The 12,455-nt window shown below is 37.3% G+C and overlaps 1 protein-coding gene across 1 annotated transcript; it reads left to right on the top strand.

Annotated features, from left to right (window-relative positions):
• On the top strand, nt 2,332-3,300 carry LOC109847615. The gene is made up of 2 exons (XM_020416847.1): nt 2,332-2,406; nt 2,527-3,300. Exons 1-2 carry the CDS (start codon nt 2,332-2,334, stop codon nt 3,298-3,300), a joined length of 849 nt encoding a protein of 282 aa, XP_020272436.1.

A 12,455-nucleotide genomic window follows, 5' to 3' on the forward strand; every position in this document is an offset into this window, starting at 1 on the left:
TATACACTACCCCAGACACTCTTTTATCTTATGGTTAGCTGCTCAATCAAGGTTGTTAACACAAGATAGATTATGTCGTATGAGAATTCTTGACACAAATCAATGTATACTGTGTTCAAATCACTAGGAAACCTGTCGCTATTTATTCTTTGAATGTCAGTTCTCAGCTGATGTGTGGAATATGATGATGCATTGATTAAAGTTTAATTGAAGATCATGTAATTGGAATTGCATTATAAATTGGTATAGCTTCAGGCTGAAAAGGAAGAGATTTACGAAAAAATTGAAGCGGATGGCTCTTACAGTCTCGGTATACTTGATAAGGCAAGAGAGGAATCTAAGGTTTTTTCAGAGAAAAGCTCGGCAATCTGAGGTGTTATTTCGAGCAATAAAGATCTCCATATTCTCAAAAGTTTTAAATGGAAAATTTCCACTTCATATAAGAGAGAGAATGAGGTGTTGTAAATGTGTTCTCTTACGAGTTGATTTCTAGGCTTGTTCTGGCTTGAAATGATGTAACTAAACTTCTCATTTCGTAAATGAATAAAAAAATTTCATTGACCAAAAAAAAAAAAAAAACAGAAATCCAAATCTAAATCCAAACCCATTAATTAACTAAACAATACATCCAATCCAAACCGTAGTTCTCAGTTCCCGACTTGATATCGCCACATTTCTCTATTGACTATTGTTATTTCCTCTCAGGAACCTAATACCAAAATCCTAATCCCCTTTCACAACAGTCGGAGCCCCCTCCAAGCTCTCCCATAGGATCTATCGTAGCCTTCTCCGAGCTCCCCTCACCTTGTCGAAGACACTCATTGCCTCGTCGAAGCCTCTCAAAATTGTCGAAGCCTCTTCGGGGACCCTTCATGTCATCGAGGCCCCTTCACATTGTCGAATCCCCTTCTCGTCATTGAAGATGTTGAAGCCTCGTTGAATCCCCCTTCACCTCGTCGAAGCTCTTTGAGCTCCCCTTCACCTTGTTGAATCCCTCTTCAAGGTAATCCCTCTCTTCAAGGTAACCCCTTCACTAATTCTTGGCCTGTATATATGAAAGGAAGAAGCAGTCTACAACCTTCACGTTCCTGTTTAAGCTAAAGTTAAATTAAAAACAATATACTTAAGTCAAAGTTTTTTTTTTAAAAAAAGCTTAAGTTACACTTACTGAGTTACAAAGCATTAGGCATTAAGGTTTATTAAATACTAACTTTCTTTATTTGCAATTTAATTTTTATAATTTAAGTAATACTTAATTAGTAAAGCATGTTTAAGTTAAAGTTAAGACAAAAAATATGCTTAAGTTGCACTTACTGTTAACTTATGTTTAAGTTAACAGTAACTTAAATTTAAGTTGCTGTTAACTTAAGTTTAAGTTAACCGTATGTTAAATCAAAGTTACTGTTTAAGTTAATAGTAAGTGTAGTTACTATTAATTTAAACTCATGTAGTGCGTTAAGTTAATTAAATGACATTTTAATGGAAAATTATAGTAAAAAATATTTGGTTTAATTGTATACTTAATAATTAATACTTTAATTTATCATGATTTGATTTTAATCTATGAATTGTTTATTTGTTCACTTGCTGTGATTTAGAATGTCTGGTGCTCTTGCGAAGGAGTCTGCGGGTTCCACCACTATCCTCGTGTCCCTGGTGAAAGATAGAAGGAGCTCAGGGGACATCAGTTGGGAGTTCGGATTTTGTCCGGACACAAAAAATATGAATATCGTGCAATGTTGACTATGTGGACATAAGATGAATGCAGGGATCCATTGACTTAAGAACCATCTTGCAGGGCAAAGGGGGGACACTAGACCGTGTTTGAAGATTAATGAAAAAGATAAGTAGAGGTTTAAAGAAGTGATTGATCCTAATTTTAAGAAGAAGCAAGATAAGGAGAGACACACTTTAGACTAAGAAGAAGAACTCCATATGACGAAGCTGGGTGATGAAGAAAAAGATGAAAATGAAATCATATCTCCTTCCACATGCGATGGGTCTTCAAAGAGGTCTACAGAGCCTACTGTTTGACCAATGGATGCTTACACCGCTAGTGATCTAGAACTAGCGAAGAGGTTCAAGGGGGAATTGAAGCAAACATGGGTTAAAGATTCTTTCTTAGAGGAGAAGAGAGATTGGGTGCATGATCAGTTAGCTACTTGGGCATATGAAAATTCTATCCCCTTTCATGCCATCTCCATGGATTCCTTTTTGAAGACATGCATGGCTATTAGAGACTATGGACCGAGCTATAGACCTCCCAACATGTACGTGTTGAGGAAGTTCCTATTGTGAAGAGATGTTGATAGAACAAAGGTCTCTATAAAGATGCATGAGGAGGAGTGGGGTAAGACCGGATGCTCCATTATGACCGATGTTTGGTCGGACAGAAAGATGCACTTGGTAATAAATTTTTACATCCACTAAATATTGGGGACAACTTTACATAAGTCGATTAAGACCTTCGAGGAGGCACATGTAGGAAAATATATATTTGAGTGGGTTAATGAGGCTATTGAGTAGATTGGAGCTGATAAAGTCATTCAGGCTGTCATGGATAATGTAGTTGTAAATATGGCCATGAAAGAGCTTTTATATAGAGCGAGGTCGAGGATTTTTTGGACTAGTTATGTAGCACACACTGTTGACCTAATGCTTGAGAGCATCGGGAAGTTGAACTTATTCAGAGGAGAAATTGAGAAGGCAAGGACCCTTATTGTCTTTATCTACAACCATCACAAGACTTTGTCCATGGTGCGTCGCATCTGTGACAAGAGGGACATTGTGAGGCCTGAAGTTACTCTTTTCACCACTATATTTTTGACTCTATGGAGTCTTCTTGAGAAGAAAGGAAAGTGGAGATATATATTCTCCGATGAAGCATGTGTGAGATGCAAGCTTGCAAAAACTGCTAAATGCCAAAAGGTGGAGGCGATTACTATGTGTGGTAGTTGGTGGACAGCGGTGGGCAAGGTCTTGAAGGTGTATGCTTCTATTTTTCGATTATCGAGGGTAGTCGATAGTGACTACAAACCCTCAATGATATTTGTAGTAGGGATACTTGAAGATATGAAGAAGGAGTTCATTCAAGTTTTTAAGAAGAAGGAGAAGTATTTCAAGCCCGTGATTGATACTATAGATGTGAAGTCCAAGGATCGGCGCTTTTCTCCCTTGCATATGGCTTCTTACTATCTCAACCCTCACTATTTCTATAAGGATGATGTAGTGAAGAACTACAAAAGGGCGAAAGATGGAATTCTTGATGTGGTGGAGTTGTTCTATCCTGATGTAGAATAACAAGTTGAAATTCATACTCTAGACTTGGAGAGATACAGAGAAGGAAAGGATTCATTTGATAAGATTAGAGCGGTGAAGACTAGAGAGAAATTGGACTTGAACCCATGTTAAATAATATTAGAAATTGAATCATTTATGACTTACAAGTTATTTATTATTGTGGTGAGTCAACTAATAATATATTATTTTTTGTAGGTAATTGGTGGTATTTGCATGGTGGTGACTGTCCTCTCATACAAAACATGACTATGAAGATTCTCAACTTGGCAAGTACCTCTTCTGGTTGTGAAAGGAATTGGAGCACATTTGAGGAGGTAAAGTAATTTCTAAACTTATGAATAAGATGAAATTCTTCTTAGTTTTGCTTTCTAATTTCTTTTGAAGATCCATACAAAGAAGAGGAATATGTTAGAATGGAAGAGATTAGAAGAACTCGTCTATATGATGTTCAACTCAAAGCTTAACCAGAAGAAGAGGGGAGGAGAAAATAAGAACCTACTACTATCTAATGATCATAGTAAGGCATGAGCATGGATCCTAGAAGGAGCAGCCTCCGATGATAAGTAAGAGGTTCTTCCGGTTCAGGTCTTACTTGGCTGAGGTTGTGGAGAATAGGAGGAGTTCTAGGTTAGCAGGGCCTTAAAGTGCTTCTGCTCTGGGGATTGTTGATGAAGAAGAGCATCTTGTCTCTGATGATGATGTTTCAGACGAGAAGGAGGATTGTATAGAGATGGATTCTAGGGAGGATAAAGATGATGGAGCAGAGGAGGAACTTCATGATGATGATGATTGATGATGAGATTAGATTAGATGCATATTGTTAATTTATTATATTAGAGTCTAGACTATTCCTGTTCGACTATCTTTTTACTGATATTGGGACTTAAACTTCTAGATCTGGGATATTATATGTCTTGCTATCTAGTATGTGTGCATCGTTGATTGACTATTATAGTTTTAGATAGCATATGTGTTGGTATTTTAGTATTTATGCATCTTTGATTGAGAATATATATATTTATCTTTAGGTATCACAATTAAAAAAATTAAAAAGAAAAAAGCACCAAGAAACCGCTTAGACGCCTAGGCGTCTAAGTGCTAGGCGCCTGCCTAGGCGTCTAAGTGCTAGGCGCCGGGTCCGACGCCTAGAAGCGCCTAGCGTTTATTGTAACATTATCTTCAATAAATAAGCTTCTTAATTTTTTACTAGACCCTCTATCAATTTAGTTACTATAATATATTAAGAAATTTAGTTACTACAATGAATTATTTATGATTATATAAAATTATTTAGAACAAATATGATGTAGCTATTTATTTTACTACGTAGTGATATATTAAAATAGATACAATTTAGAAAAATTGGTAACATAGCGTGGAAGAAAGAAACCTCAGAATCCAACAAGGAGTGTTGTCTAAATCCACAAAGAGACAACCTCAAATCCATGAAGTAATATAAATTATAATTTTATAATATAAAAGACAATTTTATTGTTAAAAGTGATCTAATAATTATAGGGTTTCATGTCTCTTCTTAAATAGAAAAATAAAATAGAACATCATAAGACTAGAATTACAAAGAAATAAAAATTATTAAATCTACCCTACAAAGACTCCATATAGTAGACAGAATAAATCATGAATCCAAATGGAATTTGTTTTCTAATCTAAGTTGACTCTAACTTTATTATTAAAATAAATAAAAGTTGATTATTTTTGAAATTCTACAAAAATTGGTGACATTGACATGAAATATGGATTGAGAGATATGATTGTTTCTTTGCTGACAAATCAGTAATTCGTCTGTATTCGCATTTGACTCGTGAATGTCCCACTTCTCCATGAATTTGCTTGTTATGTGTCCTACATCAATTGAAGAGGAAAATTTTCTCATCTCTATAATAAATAGTATTAGATCATGTATCCTATAGGGAAGACAATTTCTGCCCATACCCATTTACCCACCCGGCCCGCCTATCACTTAGCCTACCCAAAACCCACCCATTTAATTAAATGGGTCTAATTGGGCGGGTTCATTTTAATCCATATTAAACGGGTACTAAATGGGCGGTGTATATTTGCCCATTTGCCCACCCGCGTTCCCAAAAAAAAACCTAGAACCCCGTCAATCTCTTCCTCTTTCTCTCTGGCGGCTGAGTTCCTCATTGATCCCTCCTCCTCCACCTCCTCCTCCGCCTCCGACGCCGCCTCCGCCCCGGCATCACTCTCTCCCTCATCATCTCCCTCTGTGATCGCGGAGTCAATCCCGAAGCCCTAGCCGCCCTCGTCCGCGAGCTCTCTTCGTCATCTTCAACTGCAATCTTGGTCATCAAAGGGTAAGCTAGAATCTTCTTTTCTCCTCCTTTTGATTTCTAGTTTAATTTTCATGAAATAAGACTTATCAATAGACAAGGAGACCAATCGTGCTATGGTTCAAAGACCCCAAAATTTGATCGAACAATTGAAATCTCTACATTGTGGAACTTTTGTTTTCTCAATCAATACGTCGAGCATCTTGGTGCATAATCTTCGTGATTTTGATGATTTTAGGATGAATAGGCTCTAGTTTCTGTTTTAATTTTATGCTGGTTTTGTTGGTTTTGTTCATTTATATGAAGTTGTTCATCAAATTTAGCACACGAAGAAAAACTTGCTAAATCATCAAAGGGGTATCTTTCCTTCAAAGTTTTGAATTTTTTTAATATCATCATGGCTCGTCACAATTGCCACTATCAGTTTATGTTGTTGCTCATAGATGTCTGCAAAAACCATGTTAGTGTCTCATAGGTATGGTTCACTGTTATTTTGTGTTGACTCAGTTAGATTAGCCTGGATAATTAAACTTACATAAAAGAAACATATAGGAGACTCTCCTATATGTTTTTTTAGACTCTATTCTGGTTCAAAAAATTATAAACTTTATATAGCATGATGCAATAAAATTCAAGTTCAGAACAAATACACGACCATAACCATGTTTTTATTCTTCATATAAACTCCATGAAAAATAAGTCCATAGTAGAAGCACCTTTCGAATTAGATTTGTCTATACGGATGGAATTGTTGGCGTGGAATCTTAGTTTTAATTAGCACATGCGACTACTTCAAGCCCTAAAAATGTCATACATTTTGACCTCCTATAAACTTATTCCCAGCTACTAACACAATTTAAATCACCGTGTTGGACGAGTCAGAGTATGGAGAAGCAGACAACGGCATTGAAGGATGATACATGAATCGACAAGTGTCCGTGGAAAGAATTATCACAAAGTATGGCAATACCCATTCTTGAGTTGAAGCTTTTGATGAGATGGCGGGGGAAAACTCCTATTTGCAAATGAAACCACACAATGATGCCAACTGACAGACTATTTTCCTAATCTTAATTCTCCAATTAATGCTCAAAAATACATGGCTAACTGGCACATAAATACCTCACAGTTTCCTTAGTTTGCACTAATATACCCTCGATCACTTGTTTTTGGCAGCATTTAGATCCCTTGAAGTTACTAAAAGTTGCGCTTTAATACCTTCAATGAATTGCAATTGAATACCCTATATATAATTTCACCTAGCATTATTTATATACCCTCACTTATGTTGGGCATCACTTACATACCCTAGAGTTTACCCTAGAGCCCTTTGTCCATCAACTTTTTTATCCATTTATTATGCTTTGAGATTTGTGCTATACGTAAATGTTATCTTCGACATTTGTGTCTTCATTTGTATCATACATTTGTGTCTTCATTTGTATCATACATTTGTATCACATGCTAGCACAAATCTCAAAGCATAAGAAATCAATAAAAAATTTGGTGGACAAGTGTTCCTATCCACTTAATTTTATAGGAGCTTTACTCTCTGTGTGTGTATATATATTCTGCCATAAGTTTAGCGAAAGACTACCTCTACTACGGATGTTCTTGTTGCTCAACAATCTCTTATGACACAATCGTCTTCAGCCATTACCTCAGCTCCATTAGTTCTTTCAATGCGGTTATAGGCTACAAAATAACCAAGTGTTAATCTCTACTGGAAAGCCAACGCGTGTCACACTCCATGCTTAATCAGATTACTCCAACAATCAAGAACTTGAGTTGTTCCTGTGGCCGACTCCATAGGCTAACAACTTACATGACCGACTCGAAAGTTGGCACTTGCCGACCTACCTACTAGATCAAGCCCACAAGGCTCCACACACGGCCTGCTATTTCAGTCAACAACTCACGTAACTGACTAAAAAGGCGGTGTTTGTCAGTATTTTGACTAGACGACTAGAGAGGTAAGTGTGTCCTCGAACCTAGGGTTGGGCATATTCGGTTCGGGTCGGTTTTAAGCCCAATCTGCATCCAATCCGAATTTTTCGAATTCTCAAAACTCTCATCCAGATCCAGATTTTTTCTCCTTCATCCGAATATTCGGCCCAACCGAAATTCGGATCGATTCGGATCGGTTTCGGTTTTGGGATGAATTAATTCCATTTCATAAAATTCTGCCCACACCTGAGATCATTGCCTATTAATTTCTGATGAAGTATAATTATTTGTCCATTTTGTCTACTTAATTTCCCCCCCCAAAGAATGAAATGTGGAGCTTGTTTGAAGTAACACCATTGTCACAGCTAACAAAAAAAACTAAAATCAGTGAAATAAGCGCAAACCATATCAACAAGTACATACCATACAATAATATTAAACTCATTAAAGAGTTACTTAGTTACAAACCATGCAAATAGTCCAGAACTAGTTAGGGTTAGGGATTTTTCAGTATTTATATTAGAAAATCTGGTTCGGTTTTTTTTGGGTGGTTCATGGGTTCAAACCGGATCCAAACCGGTTTAATTCGGTTCGGACGGTTTAGAGTCTTCTTCCAATCCATTTAATCCGGTTCGGTTAACCGGCCTGCTTTTTCGGGTGGTTTTTTTTTGTTGAACCGGTTTTTTCGATTTTTGCCCACCCCTACTCGAACCTCCCATTGATAACCAGCACACTCGCATTAACTACTTAATAAAGTCATTATTGCTCTAGCCCTTATAGCCTTTATGACTCATCAGACCCAGTTAGCGCCAAGGAGCTGCTATCACCCTCGCACTAATTACTTGGATGACTCATCCTTGCCTACAATCGACACCTGTAAGACACCTACAAAGTCAGCTAGCTACATGGACTCAGCCACAGTTACCTTTATACCCTTCTGATCTACTATAGAAGGAAGCTGCACTGCATGAGGTAACTTCTTCTGCTTCCATGAAACTCTGAACTTTTCATCACCACTTATTTCTTATTTTCTCACTCAAGTATAAACGCTGACTTGATCGTTGAAGGAACAACTAGAGAACCCAACTCTAGCCTCTTACGAGTTTTCATGTGCAGGAGATAAGACCAAGCTCCAGAACTATTCATCTGAGGAAGCTTGAGGATCCTAGCTCTACTTTAATCCACAAGTAAGCCCTCTGTTTGATAACTGGCATCAAAGGTTTGGCCCCCACAATGGGGCCTGTCATCCTTCTTAATATAAAATGTCTGGTTCTAAATATTTTGGTTGAACTTTTGACCTACGTCCTTGAAGAATCGTGTGTGGGCTATGTCACTTAGGCCTAGTTGGAAGAATCTACTCAGAGGATCTCTCAGTCTCTCCAGCAACAATCGCTGCTCTCACCAATGAGCTCCTCAGTCGAATTCCTCTCCAACAACCCTCATCATCTTTCATTCCTCCATCTCCGGTGGGTCGGTCATTCGTCCCCCACAGCCTGAACATGCAGCTCAGGCTGGACAACAAGAAGACTATGCCGAGCACGTCTCTCCTCTGCCTCGCTAGCAAACTCATTTTGCGGCCCCACCTTGGTAGCATCAGCAATGCATGGAAGCAACAGGGGAGAGCCCTAGCTATGATAGCTGAGAGAATCCCATAGGGGCGGCATCACATGGCCCTCGGCTCCCTCATACCGCTCTAAGCCCCTCGACCACTAACCTAGCGTCTAGTTACTACGAGACCTTTCAACTAATTGCTAAAGCCATTGGGGAAACACTGACCTCACCGACAGCTGATAATCATATTTTAATAACATTTTTTACCCTCATTATCTATTTTATAGGAATAAATATACCAATTATAGTATGTTTTATTTTAATGTGCATGTTAATGAAGAATTAAGAATAAAACCAAAAAGACTCTAACTTTTTGATTTTCTACCATTTATTGAAGCCCAAATATGAGAACAAAAGAAGGCCCTAGAAAGCTCAAGGATCCATGAAGAAATTGGGTCAAAAAATCAACAAAAAACTAATATGCTGAGAGCAAATCGATCTGTCAGCCGATTGGCCAATCGGTTGGTCAACCAATTATCAACCGATTGGTAGTCAATAGAAACAAATTTATGGTTGAATTTTAATTCTTGATCTCCAAGTTTCATCCAAGAGTTCTTATTCATCACTGTAGGCTATAAATAGGGGTAGAGAGTGAGGGGTTAGGGTGTGAAATTTTTTATAAAAACTCCATTTGGAGAAGGGGGTTACTCTTAATTGATAAGGCTTTCTAAAAATTATAACTTTATTGCACGTAATAAAAGAATTTTTTCACCACTTCATATTTTTTATTTCTTCTCTTTATTTGATGATGAAGATGAAGATGAAGATGGATGTTTACTTTCAAGAGGCTAAAACTCTCTATTGAGCATGGCAATCTAATTTGACAACGCATCGTAGCGTAGCTATAAGGGGTTTAATTGAATTATAAGGGGTAGTACTTATTGATCCCCATGGTCATGTCCTTCCTCGAGCCAATTCACTAACTAAGTCATGTTCTAACAACATGGCTGAGTTGAATGCCCTCTTAATTAGCTTACAACTTTCCCAAGATATGTGCATGAAATATCTTGAAGCACATGGGGTTTCCAAATTAATTGTCAATTAGATAAAAGAGGATATGAGGCCTGACACAATGATTTTTGCGCTGCCATTAAGTGACATTGAAGCATACTCATCCTTTTGAAGGCTTCTATATTGACTATATAGCCCACCTCAAGATCACTTACGCGGATGCCTTGGCGTCACTTGCAGCTACCTTAGCCTTAGTCTCCAAGTCTACCAAGAAGATTACAGTAGCTAGCCATCATTTACATTGTTCTAAATAAATCTCAAATGCCAATGACCTTCACACTATGTTTGTGTGTTTTGAACCTAATGATTAGCATTACTCAATCATTGACTATGTCTTGAACAATATATTGTCGAGCGGTCAGAAGCAAGCAGTCTCTATCCAAAGGAGAGTCTCCCAATTCTTCTACGATTTTGTCACATAGACATTGTATTGTAAATTGTTTGATGGCATATTACTTAGACGATTGTCATTGAGTGAGGCCTATGAGGCACTCAAAGAAGCCCACAATGGTATGTGTGGATCTCATTAACATGGAACCAAACTCTAGGATCAGCTTCACTGTTTGGGCTATTATTGGTCGACGGATGATCGTAGACACAGTTCCCTATACTAAGTGTTTCCACGCATGCCAATTCAATGTTGATTTCCTACACTAACATTCAGAAGAATTACATTTGACCGTAGCCTCATGGCATTCGAGATGTGGGGGATGAACATTATCAGACTGATTAGCTCACCATCCACTAAGGGCCATTGATTTATTTTGGCTATCATCGACTACTTATCCAAATGAACTGAAGCCATTCCACTCTAGGAAGTCTAAACTTCTACTGTGATTGAGTTCTTGAAACACTAGGTCATTTATCAAATTGGCGTATCTTGAAGGATTATCCACGACAATGCCTTGTAATTTATCAGTTAACCATTCTTCAAGTTCTACGTGAAATATAGAATCCAAGACGTAGCTTTTATGCCATACAAGCTAACTGCTAATGGTTTAGCTGAAGCATTCAACAAGAACATCATTATGCTTTCGAAGAAGTTTGTCTCTTCTAACAAATGAGATTGGGATGAGAAACTCAATGAATGTCTTTGGGCCTATCAAATAATAATCCACACTCCCACATGCACAATGCCTTTCTCCTTAGTATACAGATGTGAAGCTATAGTACCATTAGAGATCCAAATTATATCATTAAGAACCACTCTCAAGAGAAAATGATGATGAAACAAAGAATTAGAGGTACTGGATGAGTCGAACTCAAAGCTCAACAACAGATCGAGATGTATCAATCTCGGATATCAAGAGCCTTTAGCACGACAGCCAAAGAATAATTGTTTGAAGAAGGAGACTTAGTATTGGTTGTTCATCGACCGTGGTCATGACACACAAGACCAAAGGTAACTTTTAACCCAAATGGAAAGGCTCATTCATAGTAGGGACGATCTACTCTAGTGAGGGGATACCTCTTGATCGATCCAAATGGTAATGGCTCATGGCCCAAATCAACAAGAAATTTCTTAAGAAATATTACCCTTGAATTAAATATTAACATCTCCCCATGGTGATATTGGTCATATTTAAGTTTTTACCTTTGACTACAAGAATGATTTCTCAACTAGAATTATCACAATTTAATTTCAACAGAAATCCCCAAGCGAGTTATCAAGTTAATAATACACCTTTGTATAACTTGTGATTCTCTCACCACCATTATATTAAAAATACACATCTAAGTTCTTCACATTTCTTAGGATTAACACCACACCTCTATCAGACCCTGTTTTAAAATCTATCAGTTACCATTATACTTCTATTGATTTTTTTCATACCATTAAGTTAACACTACACTTCTGAATGGTAGCCATTTTTTAGACTCCCTTGAACCTGGCTGGTTAGTACTACATCTCTATCAGTTATTTTATTTGACATGTTAACATTACACCGCTATTAAATTCCCCAATACTGTTGTGTTAACATTACACATCTGAATAGTACTAATTCTATATACCTGGTATGGTAACACTAATTTGTATCAGTTTTATCCTATTAATCGGTTAACATCATATCTCTGTTGACTCCCATCTTGGTGAGTTGAATATTATAGCTTGGTTATTTTCCCCTTAGAGTTGTTAACAATTCTAAACTTCATACGATATGTTAACATTATACCTCCATTGTTTAAATCCAAAAGTAAAGTTCTTTATTGCTAAAAGATGACTAATTTATTACAAAAGTGAAGGATGCAATATGAAGATAAGCTAAAATCATT

Source organism: Asparagus officinalis, chromosome 7, assembly GCF_001876935.1.
Source record: "Asparagus officinalis chromosome 7, Aspof.V1, whole genome shotgun sequence".
Classification (NCBI taxonomy): Eukaryota; Viridiplantae; Streptophyta; class Magnoliopsida; order Asparagales; family Asparagaceae; genus Asparagus; species Asparagus officinalis.

Excerpts from the sequence above, each read along its gene's own strand:
- LOC109847615 (XM_020416847.1), top strand. The coding sequence starts at position 2,332 with ATGCATGAGGAGGAGTGGGGTAAGACCGGATGCTCCATTATGACCGAT. Across the intron at positions 2,407-2,526 it reads CGGACAGAAAGATGCACTTG|ATTGGAGCTGATAAAGTCAT; the intron begins GTAATAAATTTT and ends GCTATTGAGTAG.